The 14,217-nt window shown below is 38.1% G+C and overlaps 1 protein-coding gene across 1 annotated transcript in view; it reads left to right on the top strand.

Moving 5' to 3' along the window:
* The window catches only part of SUCLG2 (succinate-CoA ligase GDP-forming subunit beta), a 243,557-nt gene that overhangs the window by 51,960 nt on the left and 177,380 nt on the right, over nucleotides 1–14,217 (top strand). The window contains exon 2 of the mRNA XM_026679375.2: nucleotides 10,723–10,864. Within this exon, the coding sequence (XP_026535160.1) occupies nucleotides 10,723–10,864 (142 nt within the window). The remainder of the gene's footprint in view (nucleotides 1–10,722; nucleotides 10,865–14,217) is intronic.

Here is a 14,217-nt window from a genome sequence, read left to right as displayed (position 1 = left end):
CTGCTTTAGGCATGAAAGCCAGCTGGGAGAGCCCAGCTCACCTCAACAGAAAATAGAAGGAAGGAGGATTAGGTAAGTTTGCTGCCTTGAGATATATATACAAATAGCAAAAGTGGGATTTTTTTTAAAAAAAAAAACACCACCTAAAGCACCCACTTTTAAAAGGAAAGTTGATCAGTGTGAAATGGTTGGGGATCATATTAGGTATGAAGCCAAGTATGCTTTTAAAAATTATATCCACTTATTCTTGTATTACTGTGAGAGTTTTTGATTATTCATTGGGATCAGGCCTTATGGAGGAGTGGGGATATTACCTCTTCCTGGCTACAGTTTATTTTATTTTCAGTTTAATTTAGGCACTGCCTGACTCCAAAGGACACTGATGAAAAGGGCCTTCGCACAGAAACCCATCACATACAAGCACACATCGTGATTAGATTGTTACCAGTAGTCCTCAGCTTACGACAACAATTGAGCCCAACTTTTCTGTTGCTAAGTGAGACAGTTGTTAAGTAAATTTTGTCCCATTTTACAACTTATCTTGCCATGATTGTGAAGTGAATCTGGCTTCCACATTGACTTTGTATGTCAGAAAGTTGCAAAAGGAGATCAAATGACCCTGGGACATGACAACTGTCATAAATATGAGTCAAGTTGCCAAGCCTTTGAATTTTGATCATATGTCCATGGGGATGCTACAGACGATGGCTCTAGGTGTGAAAACGGTCAAAAAAGTCAATTTTTTCACTGCCATTCTAATTTCAAATAGTCACTAAATAATGTATAAATCGAGGACTACCTGTGCTTCCTTAAGACTAGTAGGACTTGTGTGTGTGTGTGTGTGTGTGTGTGTGTGTGTGTGTGGTGAAACACTATCGGTTGGCCCAGTTAGGCCGAACCGGTAGTTAAAAAAAGCTCCGACGATCAGCTGAGAGGAGAAGAGAAAAGTGCAGGATTGGCCCTCCCACCTGCCCCTGTGCTTTTCTGTTCTTTATCCTCTTAGCTGATTGGTGCGGCAGAGCCTCAGCTGGTGTTTGGAAAGCTGCGTGCACTCATGTGCGAAGTGCGCGATCACTGAACCGGTAGGGAAACCGGTAGAATCCCACCACTAGTGTGTGTGCGTGTGTGTGTGTCTGTCTGTCTCTGTCTGTCTGCCTGATTGACTGTCTGTCTGTCTGTCTGCTTTGGGATTGCAGTTGGAAAGAAAATACTCAAAATAAGCTCTCCATCAAGTGTAGCTCCATGAAAAATCCTCTTCTCTGTTCTTAAAATTCATTTATAACTTCACAGCTTGGGTAAGAGGAAAGTAACCTTTGGGGTTTTTTTTTTAAGAAAAAAAGAACCAAGAAGTTTATGGTATAGTTGATTTTTTTTTCTTAGTTGTCATTTCGAGACAGGAGGCACAGATGGTTGAAAGGAAATTGTGAAGTCCATAACTGAGAGCATATCTTTGCCACGGTGAATGCAGAAACTACCATGTTAGAATTTAGGATTAGAATTTTCTGAAAAACATAGAAGAGCAAAGCTTGCTGTTATGTTACTGACTCTTAGGGGACTCTAAAGAGAGAGGTTTTTGGTTAAATTAAACTGGATATACAAGCATTAATGAGATGCCAAGGCATTATGAGGACAATTTGAGACGATAATAATTGACATTCAGTATATCTACCTCAGATCTCCTCTTACATAGTAATGTTGCCAGAATACTGTTTGAACTAATGCTTTGCAAAAAAGTTTTTTTTGTCTTCCACAGTTTTCTATTTTATATGTTTATTCATGATGGTGGTGAAAGTACTGGTGTTTTAATTTTTGGCATAAGGTACAATACAGAATTTTTTTCTAAACAATACTAGAATTAGTGTCTTCAGGGAGAAAAAAAAATATCCTGTGGGTTTTTTCCTTCCCTTTCTCATTCAGATTTCTGAGAAAGAATTTGTTTTTTAAATATTCTTGAAAGGAGAACATGTCTGCCAAAAACTGTCCTGTTATGCCAATTTGAATTTATGTGAAGGAATGTACAGAAATCTACTCATATTCTCATTCTATTGTCATATTCATTTTGCCATATTCTATTCCATTATTCTTTCCTATTGAATCCATTGTCAGTTAATGTTCTTTGTAAATATGAACAGTTTTGGCTACGTTGGCATTCTCTTCCCTCCCCTCTCTGTATATATATGTGTGTGTATATGTGTATAAATGTGTGTGTGTGTGTGTGTGTGTTTGTGTGAAACAATAGAAAACAATACAAAGAAACCCTGAAACCTTTCAAAAATTTAAGCTCAAAAAAACCTGTAGGCTTCTCCTTCTATTGCTATGCTATATAGCCTTGTGTTGAGTATGGTAACTCATCATGATAATATTTTCCCCAACCTGTAAAGGAAGGAGATATTTGTTAATAGCTGCAGATTTTGTTTGCCTCTGTAAAGAATGATCAGAGTGTGTGCGTTGTGTTTTTATGGTTAATTGGAATAAAAATTAACATGATGTGGGCTACAATCCCCGTAAGCCCCAGAGAAAAAGAGTCGGAAGAGTTCAGAATAAAAACAAAGTTCCTGATCATTGATTTCAAAAAAATATGCTATGGGATTTCAGGTCCTTAAGAATTCCCTCATGACTATTTGAAGCAAAAAGCAAACAAATGCTATAGAGAGAGGAGACTGATATTTCCTTGTTATTTTTCCAAAGCTCTATTCCATTTATGGGCACAATATTTTTACATCTGTGTTTGTAGACTTTGCACGTTGCTTCTAGAACAGGGGTATCAAACTCATGTCGTCATGGCGGCATCATGTGATGTATCGGGACTTTTTCTCCCTTCGCTAAACCAGGTGTGGGCGTGGCCAGGGCATGACACATATGGCCCACGGCCTGGGAGTTTGACAGCCCTGAAGTCAGAAGATCCCAGCGTTTTTACCTCCTAACCAATGGTGATTGATTGAACTCTCATTGAAAGATGAGGAAGAAGTAAAAATATTTTTATGATCCCTGTAATTCGTAGTTTCAAATTCCTCAAAGACCATTTTTAAACCTAGTAAATTAAGTTCCAGGGTAGCTGGGTTCACTCATTGTACTTATTTACAATTTTGTTTCTGTGCTGTCCTGAATCATCCATAATTTTCTGGATCCTTGTGCAACATGGTATACAAGCCATAATGGATAGATTCCCATAACAGAATAGGTCAAGCCCAAATAAACTGCAACAAAGTTTTGTTTAAACCTGACTGATTAATGTTGGTTCAAAGTGTTGGGTGTATATATCATACAGAATCATTTTGAGACCCCATAAACAAAGAAAGAACTGAAAAAGCAATATAATTAGCTCTAGACCATAATGCTTGGATTTGTTTCTTACCTAAGCTTATTGCTATGGTTTTGTGTTGAATTCTTAAAAGTCATTTTGTCCTGTCCTAAGTGTTTTACCTTTAACTTAGTATTAGTTTGATGGAATCTAAAAACCCTGGTGTAACTCAGTAGGATAGATTCTTTTTGTGACAGAGAATGTTGTTTTCTTCAGCAAGACTTCCTTTCTCCGGTGCTCATAATGTAACTTTTAAACACATATGCATTAACTCTGTAGAGCTTTTAATACACAGTCAATTTCAACTGATTTCCAAAGGATACAGTTAATCAATGGCTGTTGTAAGCAGTGGTAGGGTGCATTCATTTATCTTCACTGGTAGTTCATTCATCACAAAGAGTTTGTGTATTGTGAAAAATCCTGATTGAGAGCCTGTCTTCTTTGAAATTCAGCCTGGAAAGCAAAAGCTTGATGCTTAGAAGTTTTGTAGTTTACAAAGGGAAATAGCAATATAAGAAAAACAGGTTTGTTTCTCCCTTTCAATTGGCAGCATGTTAGACTTTGATGGTTTCTTAACATTTGTCAGTCTCAAGAACAGTGATAAATAATATATTAAATAAGTAGCTGTTTCCTTGATTTCCCAGTGAATTTTAACAAGGCATAGGATGCAAATTGCTGAATTATTTGGAAAATGTATTATAAGTTGCCTCGGGAGGTTAGGTGAAAAGATAGTAAGTTTATATTAATTTAAATGAATTATTTTATTTCCTTCTGCTTTCCGTGATGTGTGAATTCATCATCTACTTTAGGTAATATAGAAAAGACCTTAATATCTCCTTGACTAGAATAATGATGATTGAAAATGGACATTATTAAGCTCATCTCTTACCAAATGCAAAAAAAATTCTGAGTTTTAGGAGGAGATAGGCTTTGCATAACATTTCTCCTGAGAGATTTGTTGCTTATTCTCTGTAAGCAGTGATAATAGCAGCCCCCGCAGAGCATACTCAAGTCATACTACTAATCAGCAGGTTTAGGGAGATGTAGGAAAGAAAAAAGAAAAGGAGGAATCTTTCTTTCTCCCATGAGCTGTTCAGAGCATCCAGAAGTGGGAGGTGCTTCAGTCTCTTCTGGAAAGGCTGGGCTTAAAACTCCGGGACGCTCCTCCTCCTCCTCCACGGGACACCTCCCCAGCGTTTGCCCCTTATTGGTTGTAAGAGAAAAAATGGGACAATAGTTTTAGAGAATACAGAATGCAGAATAATAGAGTTGGAAGGGACCTTGGAATTCTTCTAGCCCAATACCCTGCTCAGACAGGAAACGCTATACCAGGGGTGTCAAACTCAAGACCCGGGGGCCAGATCAAGCCTGCAGGGCCACCCTGGAAACAGCAAAGGACCAGCCTGCGGTGCCTCTGCCAGCAAAAATGATCGCCTTCCTGAGCTCCCTTTTCACTAGCAGAGGGTTGTAGGAGGCCGTTGCAGCTGAAAACCAAGCTCGGGAGCCCGTTTTCACTGGCAGAGCACTCAGGCCACCACTTTCAACACGAGTGACATCAAGCTGGCCACGCCCACCCTGGCCACATCCATCCTGCCCCCCCCCCCCCAGTCAAACACAACCCTGATGTGGCCCTCAATGAAATCGAGTGTGACACCCCTGCCCGACAGCATTGCAAACGAATGAGTGTCCAATCTCTTCTGAAGAACTTCCAATATTGGAGCACCCACAACTTCTGAAGGCAAGGTGTTCCACTGATTAATTGTTCTCTCTGTCAGGAAATTACTCTTTATTTCTAGGTTTTTTTCTCTCCTTGATTAACTTCCATTCTTTGCTTCTTGTCCTTCCCTCAGGTGCTTTGGACAATAGTTTGACTCCCTCTTCTTTGTGGCAGCCCCTGAGATATTGGAACGCTGCTGTCATGTCTCCCTTAGTCCTTCTTTTCATTAGATTACACATACCCAGTTCCTGCAACCGTTCCTCATATGTTTTAGCCTCCAGTCCCCTAATCATCTTTGTTGCTCTTCTCTGTACTCTTTCCAGAGTCTCAACATCTTTTTTATAATATGGTGACCAAAACTGGATGTAGTATTCCAAGTGAGGTCTTACCAAGGCAGTTTTGGGCTAGTGAGCTGACAGAATGGATTTTAGGTATGGAGTATAATGAACTAGGAGAGAAGAACTGGGATTTTTTTCTCCAGCTACAAAGTAGAAATTAATTGAGACTAATAAAACTGCATCTATCTTAGGGGATTTTTTTTTTACAAGTTTCCTTCCCTTTGCCTCTTCAAAAGCAGTATGTTATCTGAGCCCAGGTATAGATCAGTTTGCTAATATTTTTAATATTCCCAGCTTGCTTGTTAGAACAGCTATGTTCTGTGGTGGTTTTTTTAATTGCTGCAGTTGGGAGGGATGTGAGACTCATTTAGACACATAACATTTGTGGTTTGTTAAAGTGTGGGGATGAGAGTTAGGCCCCTGCTGCCTTTTTTCTCCTTTCTGTTGCCATTCTCCAAGCTTTGCCTGTAGAGTTTAGCCTTTCATGCTTAATTTAAATCCAAGGGAATTTTTTTAATATATTCAAAATAGGGATAGTGGTTTAATCATCATTAATGATGATTTAGCTCATGACAGCATTATTTAATTTATAGGGTCATAAACTGTTATTAAAACTAAACTTACTTGATTTACATCTAATTAATGGGAAATTAATGTGACAAAGCTGGAACAAAAGTGTAGGAGGAATTGTCAAAGGCGTATGGAGGTCTGTCTTGCTAAAGCATTATTGAGGATAAAACTATAGAATTTGAGGATCCAGAACCTGTATACCGTCCTTAAAATGCTTGTACAGTAGCTGTCTGATCTCTAAAATATCCACACTAAGGAGAAAATATTAAACAGTGAATATTAACTGCATTTTATTCAATATATTTAATGTATATTGTCAAACTAAACTTTGTATTAAATCAACTCTAGTAATTCTTTAAGCCCCATTTGATCAGTGGTTTGGTTTAGTGAAGAGCCCGTTTGATATAGTGGTGAAGGCACCAGGATAGAAACCAGGAGTTGGTGAGTTCTGGTCCCATCTTATGCATGAAAGTCAGCTGGGTGATTTTTCCCCCCAACCAACCCACCTCACAGAGTTGTTGTGGGGAAAATAGGAGAAGGAAGGGATATAAGTATGTTCTTGAGTTATTTATAAAGGTGAGATAATAAATTGTCTGTCTAGTTCTCTTTTTGAAGTAGGGTTCCCAGCATCTCAGCCAAACACCAAATGGAGCCCTCACCCTGAAAAAGTTGCCAACTATTAAGCTTGTGTCCTGCTTGACCCAACAAAAGCCACTCTCTTCACTCTTCTTGAGCCAATTTCCATTGAACTTCTTTGGGTGGCTTGCCCCGAATGACACTCCACAGACAGCCATTCTATTCTGGTGCATGAGAAGATGTCCTCTCCTTTACCTCAGTGGAGATGCCTACTAATGGGTTCCTTTCTCATTCACTTCAGTCTTTTATCTTTTTAAAACAAGAAGCAGACGTTATGCAGTTTGGTAGCTCAGTCTCTTTTGTGCAGGGATAATCTCAGCCCAATTAAAAACCTGGGGAATGAATCTGATTAATTCAGAACACGAATTTCCTATTTTGTCTATGCATGCAAAAGTGAGGAAAAGAAATACATATTTGTAGAAACGATGTACTCCTATATCCTATATCATACACAAGAAAGCATCTTTCTTGAATGTCACAGCAAAATAGCTCACATTCTGTTGCATATTGCCTTCTAATCCAGTATTTTCACTTACCTTGCATTCTGTTTGCCAATGAAGTAATTTTGCATATGCTATCTAATATCCTTTCTCGTCTGCTGTTACCATGCGGCAGTTTTAGAATGAAGCAACTAAGCTGTTGGTTAGAATTTTCAAAGCACATTCTGCAATTAAGTAACCTTCAGGTGCTTAATTAGATCTATAAAGAGAATATAAATACTGCAATTACCCTGAAGAATATTTGGATAATAATATCTGTTATAAAAACCAACAACTATTATTCAAAGACCTTTGTAAGCAGTGATAATCTCAGCAACCTTTATGTTTCTGTAATGTTGATGTGTCTGAAATATTGCTGTTGTGCAATCTCTTATAGGTGGGACTGCTCCTCACCTTGTGTTCCATAGGCATATCTAGGTTATTTCATTCATCACTGTTCAGGCACCCTAAAGCTAGGAATAAATTAGTGTGGAAAGACTTTTGCCATCATCATCCTGAACAGTAGCACTGTTTGTCAGGCACCATGGATATATTGTTCTTATGGATTCAGTGATTATTGTTCAACCAGGTACAAATGAGAGATAGTATATTTGATCATTCAACTCCCCTTTGTTGGATGACTGTGATGGGTCATTCAAACCACCGCCAATAGGATTACAAGGTCCACAGCCTGTCTTTGGTGAGCAGTTTTTCTCTGGTCTGTAAAGAGATCAAGTCTCTCAAAGGATAAGAAGAAAATCTATGGAGATCTTGGGTGCTTTGAAAATTACCTTTCAGCTGCTGCATTCATGAGGTTCTTGCCTGGAGTGAAGAACTATCCAATGATTTTAATGATTATAATAATACAGGGAAGTAGAAGGTTATCTAGCAATGCTAAGATCAGGGAGGAGTGTTTGATAAGAAACCAGATAATGTGAGATAACCATGTCACTGTAGATCTATCTGTACTTGCAAAGCTACACACACACACACGCACACACACACACACAATCAGAAAAAAGGACAGGAAGTGGAAAAATATACTAATATATAATTATAAAAATATAATGAGATACTCATTTCTTACACAGTTGTGTATGTCTTCTGGTCCTGTAGCATCTGCTAAAAGCTTGATTACTTACAGTTGACTGCTACATTATATAAAACTTTCAACCAAGTTTTGCAAACAGAAACCAGTTCCTTTTAACAACTTATCCCCCATTAGCTCCAATCATAGTTTTGTTTTTCAAGAAAGGATAATTTATGGTTGGATTATGTTCTAATTCATATTCATCCATAAGGATCTGCTTACAATGAAATATCCAGATGTGTTTCAAGTAGGATTTACAGTGGAATCCTACATAAATTTTTTTCATCCCTAGCCATGAAGCTGAAACCTGAAGGTCCAAGACATAATAAGTATTTATTAAGTGCTCAAATTAACAAGCTGAAATGTGTATCTTTAAAGTGGCCCAGAAAGTATGTCACACTGTTAACATTTGAGGCTTAAAAGCCAACTGTCAGCCCTGAAGGCCATCTTTTTATTTGGATCTTCAGTGCTGCCACATTAGTGCTGTTGGAAAACGGGGGGTGTTGTATGGAGTTAGTGGAGATATACAGCCATAGCAATACTCTTTTCTCTGGGAGTCAAGGACGTTCAGCCTGCACCTGGAGAGGCATGACTGGGGAACATCTCCATTTGGGACGGTGGATTGATTAAACCAGGGGTGTCCAACCTTGGCCACCCCTGGATTAAACCATGTGATGGACATGTGGGTGCAGGCGAAGGGACTTTGACTTTCCTTTGGATGGGGAAAGCCAGATTTGGGTTTTCCCAGATGTGCCAATAGGACATCTCCAATAGAATGGAACTTTGAGGAACTGTTGGCCTCGGAGTCTTACTTGGTTAGGGGTTTTACTTGGAACCCTCTTTTACTTGAACCTTTTACTTGAACCTTTACTTGGAACCCTGTTTGGTGTAAATTTCTGAAAGTATTCTTCAGTTACCTTTTTTACCGTCTGTTCACTGCAAAAAGGTTGGGTTGTTTTTAGTCATTAATTAGGCTAAGTTAACTTCTGTGGGATTGAATGGTTACTACTGCGTACAAAACCATATGTGTCTTATGGTCAGGATACAATACAATTAAAATGCTGGTAGTTTTTTATATATATAAGGCTTTAATGTGACATAAAAGCATGATATATGTGCAAAGGATGGCACCATATTTCTGAAATGCAAAATAGTTTAGCAATAATCAATTTTAGACTCTTCAGTTTAACATCAAGATATTAATGTTGTCTACTCATAAAATATTTCTATGGTCTTTTTAGAGTTGCCAACGGAAAGCGGGGGGAAGAGCAGTGTGGCAGCTTGGAAATCGAAAGTGCATTCCATAAATAGTTTTTCAAAGATAGTAACTAGGTGACTGAAGTTTCTGCCGCACAAATATCTAACTGGAGAACATGATTGACGACTCTTGGCTATGGATGTGTCTCATTGGAGAATATGAATTATGATACACCCAGGGGGTGGGGGGAAAACCAGGTTCAAAGGTGACAATGAATTATGTGTCTCAGAGTCAGCTACACCCAGGCAGTGCCAGACATGATAATTCCCAATAAATTCTTTTGGAGTTTTGGAAGTTTGGCTCGAGGCTCATGATTTAAATGAGGGTAACTGCCAGAATCCGAAAAAATGTTATACATAATTTTGGTTTAAATGTTTTGTTTCAAATGGTTGTGTTCCAGCCATCGTGATGAACAGCAGATTAGTTGCAAAAGAAGTAAGTCCATTCCTTCTTGAGGAGGATGCCTTTGACCAGAAGCATAACGTAATTTAAAAATTTCTAAGTAGTGCTGCAGTTCTTTAAGTTGACTTCTTATCATCATTTGCTTTCACTCACTTGATTGTCAGAAGTTTATGGTGATAGAACAGATGCCGGGGTATTATAGTTAATTATATTTCTTTTCAGATTTTGTATTTGCAAATTCAACTACTTGCTAAAATTTGTCACCACAAAATCAGTACTCAATGCTTTTGCAGTCATTCACCAACATACAAAAAAAACTGAATTGCCCAATGTGAGATTCCCTACTGAGTTTCAGTATTTGCTAATCCAGTGTTAATGGTGATTTTATAGAATATAAGCTAACATGAATAACAACAATTCCATTATACTTCAAATGAGAAAATTGTGATTACTTCATTATTTTATTTCATTTTCATTTCTCTACTAATGTAACGTAATTGTAGAAATGGACTACCCTATCAAGGATTCAGTGTGGTACCGGATTTCATTGGTAGTAACAGTATTTCCTTGTGCAAGCGCAAATATTGTAACCTAATGAAGAACTTAATATTGTCATTTTTGTGATTCAGAAATGTGGAAAAAGAAAGCAGGTAATATTCAGTGAATTTTATTTAAATGAGTTAAGTTGGAAGAATGCAAATATAAAATAATAATAAAAATTAATACGCACAGGTCTCATTTTAATACCTTTTTATATTTTAGAATGTTTTTTGTGTACAGATTCAAGATAGTGCACTTCCTGCAAAATAAAAAAATATTTTTTTCCCAGCTGGAATTATCTCTGGTTGCAATAAGTCTCCACAGCAGAGTTTACCATACATAATTGTTTATAATGAATATTTTTTTCTCTTTCTCTATTTCATGTCTTTAGGGTATTCAGTTAACTCCTAGACGATGGCTAAACCTGCAAGAATACCAGAGTAAGAAATTGATGGCTGATCATGGGGTCACAGTTCAGAAATTCTTCGTGGCTGACACTGCAAATGATGCTATTGAGGCTGCTAAAAGATTACGTAAGTTGACTAATCATAGAATTAAACCCTCACTGGCTATTAACCAGCCTGAAAATTAATTTATGCTGCAGTAAATAATTATGCAAAGTTACTGTAATCTTCAAAGCTGAAGCACCTTTTATTTGGGAGAGTAGAAATGTGTGAAGAAAATGAACATGTGTTCATCTTTGGATTTTTAACTCTTACCATCCAGATATTCTGAATGGTTACAGTAATGGTATGATTATGTAACTGTTCCAATGGCTTTCCGGGATTTAATTTCATTTCTTTGAAACAATTTTTATAGTAATGTCAAGTTAGGAAATCAGGAGTCCAGGCAGTTCAAATGAATACATAAATTTATTGCAAACTTAAGCTCTCTACAGGAATTTGAACTACTAACTATCAAAGCGAGTTGGCGATAACATAAGAGTCAATGAAATTCAAGGTGGGCTGGACTTAGATCTCTTGTGGGTGCAAAGGGACTTGAAATTATGATGCATTTGACCCCTCCGTCAGGCTTATCATGGTGATTTCCTATAAGTAAACATGGATAGAGAGTACTGATAGAATTGTAACCAAAATGGAAGATAACACTATATCTGGGAGAATGAGAAATTTGCAGAAGCCCTTTAATTTCAGCAGGTAAAAACGCAGTGGGGAAAAATAATGCAAAAAATATTTTGAAAAAAAAGATACTATAAGGGACTACCCATCACAAAAATATTATGATGAATGTATAATTTAATTTATGTATATTATGTGATTTTTATAGCTACCTATCTCACACAAGTGACTCTAGGTGGCTCATAAGGTTTAAAGCAGAATCAAACCCACCAAATGTAACCCTTTGCTTCTGAGGATAAACAATAACCCCAGTCTCAGAAAAGGCCTATTGATAACAGCAGAGTTTATTTACCCACCTGTTCCAAAGGTCTGGAGAAATAGATAAATCTTCAATGCCTTGCCAAAAAGCTAATAAGAATGGGGCCACCTGAATCTCCAGGGGATGCTGTTTCACAGGGTAGGTGTTGCCACCAAGAAGGCTTGACTCCAAGATCTGAAAAGATGACATTGTTCAATAGATGGGAGCTGGAGTATGCTAATCTGGTGGAGCAAGCAGAAACAATAGAAGAAAGGTGAGTACCATAGCTAGAGCAGGGCTGTCAAATTCCTGGCCTGCAGGCCGGATGCATCACACACTGGTCACGCCCATACCCACGCCCGGTTTAGCGAGGGGGGGGGAATCCCGATAAGTCACATGATGCCACTGTGGTGACGTGAGTTTGACACCCCTGCCCTAGAGGCTTTATAGGTGATGACCGGCATATGAATTGCACCTGGAAACTTAAATTGGGAATCAGTGCAACTCAATAGAATAGGAATAGGAATAGAATAGAATTCTTTATTGGCCAAGTGTGATTGGACACACAAGGAAAGTTTTATGAATATAACAAGAAACACTCTAAACTGTCTGTGCGGCTGCATTCTGCACCAACTGCAGCTTCCGAATGTTCTTCAAAAGGCAGCACTATTGTGAAGTACAATATAGTAATCCAGCTAGGAGCTGATGAGTATTCAATCAGTACTCAGTATTTTTAAACATCCAGATATGTAAATACACTCATGCGTATTATTTAATACATATGCCTGGGCAAACACAAACACTCACAAATTATCCAGGGGAGAACAACATCAAAAAAAGCAACCACAATGGAGGAGGTTAAATCACTTCTCTCATCTGATTGTCTGAGTCAGACTGCTTATTTTAAAATAAAAATCAAAGAGTCAGCTATACCATTTGCATTTAATGTAATGTAGTTTGACACGTTACATGTGCTTAACTGTGAGAAATAGATAGTCTAAATTAGTGATCTGGGTTCTCATATACAAACTTGCTCTTCCGTATCTGAAAGTTGTTTTACTAGTCATTCTTCAAATTACAGTGATAAAAGGTAGAATAATATCATATGTGCCACTTCAGCAGATTAAATGAAAATGCTCTTGTGTGAGGCTCTGAACCTTACATGTTTAATCTCTCCCTTTTCTTCTCTCATCAGTTGCCTTTAATGACTGCTGAGCTCAGAAAAGCTCTTGTAGCGAACCCACTGATTGCTTTCAACTTGAGATATGATATGACTTAATAAGTAACGGAGTTATAAATAGGGCAGCAAAGAAAACCAATCATATGTACCTATTATAGTAAAAAAAAAGGGTGAATCTGTGGATTGAGTAATGTTCCTACAGCTTGACATTTCATGGTTTATTAATGATATTGTCATTGATTATGGTTATGATTACAAGAGAGAGCAAGTGTGTACACACACACTACACATGTTGCTTTAGAGAAAAAAGAAGTAGGGAATATATGGCGCATAATGGTCTGAAGAATTCCAGTATGGAATATGCAGCACAAGAGATAGGTGAGCACAGTTTTGACCTCTGTATCCTTTCTAGATCATACCTCATCATTCCCCTGTTCTGCTTTCATGGGATAGTTGGGGCTGCAGCTAAAGCAGGTTGTGTGTGCGCGCAAGCCTTTCTTTCAAGATAGCAATAGCACCTAGACTTATATACCGCTTTGCAGTGCTTTATAGCCCTCTCTAAGTGGTTTATAGAGTCAGCATATTGCCCCCAACAATTTGGGTCCTCATTTTATCCACCTCGGAAGGATGGAAGGTTGAATCAACCTTCAGCCTGGTGAGATTCGATTTGCCAAATTGCAGGCAGCTGGCTACAGCAGAAGTAGCTTGCAGTACTGCACTCTAACTACTGTGCCACTGAGGCGCTACAGGTAATCCTTACCCACAATTGGGATAGGACAGGAACTTCCGTCACTAAGCAAAGTAGTCATTAAGCGAGTTGCACCCGATTTTATGAACGCTTTTAGCCACGACGGTTAAGCCAATGTGGCTTCCCCCACTGACTTGCTTGTCAGAAGGCCCTTGGGAAGGTTGCAAATGGTGATCACGTGACCCTGGAACTCTGCAACCAACGTAGCTACATGCTGGTTATCAAGGACCCAAATTTTGATCATATGACCATGGGATTGTTGTAACCGATGCAGTGGCTGGTCACTTTACTCAATGAATCAACATATTTTTATATCTTATTTCTAAAAGTGATTTATAACCAGTCTCTGCACTTTTTGAAAACAGTGCATATTCTGCACTGCACTGCACCTTTTTTAGATCGTTATATGCCATCTTATATGCCTATTTTCTTTTTTCTCTAAAGCAACATGTATATTGTATATATGTGTGTGTGTGTATATATATATACACTTGCTCGCTCTTGTAGTCAACACCATAATCAATGACAATATCATTAATAAATCAGGAAATGTCAAATGTTGCTTCTTCGAACAGTCATTA

The sequence above is a fragment of the Notechis scutatus genome, chromosome 2 (assembly GCF_049901735.1).
Source record: "Notechis scutatus isolate UNSWTSFEM ecotype Mainland chromosome 2, rNotScu1.2, whole genome shotgun sequence".
NCBI classification, from domain to species: domain Eukaryota; kingdom Metazoa; phylum Chordata; class Lepidosauria; order Squamata; family Elapidae; genus Notechis; species Notechis scutatus.
The sequence above is the reverse complement of the archived record's forward strand: the minus strand, read 5'-3'. Positions and strand labels throughout refer to the sequence as shown.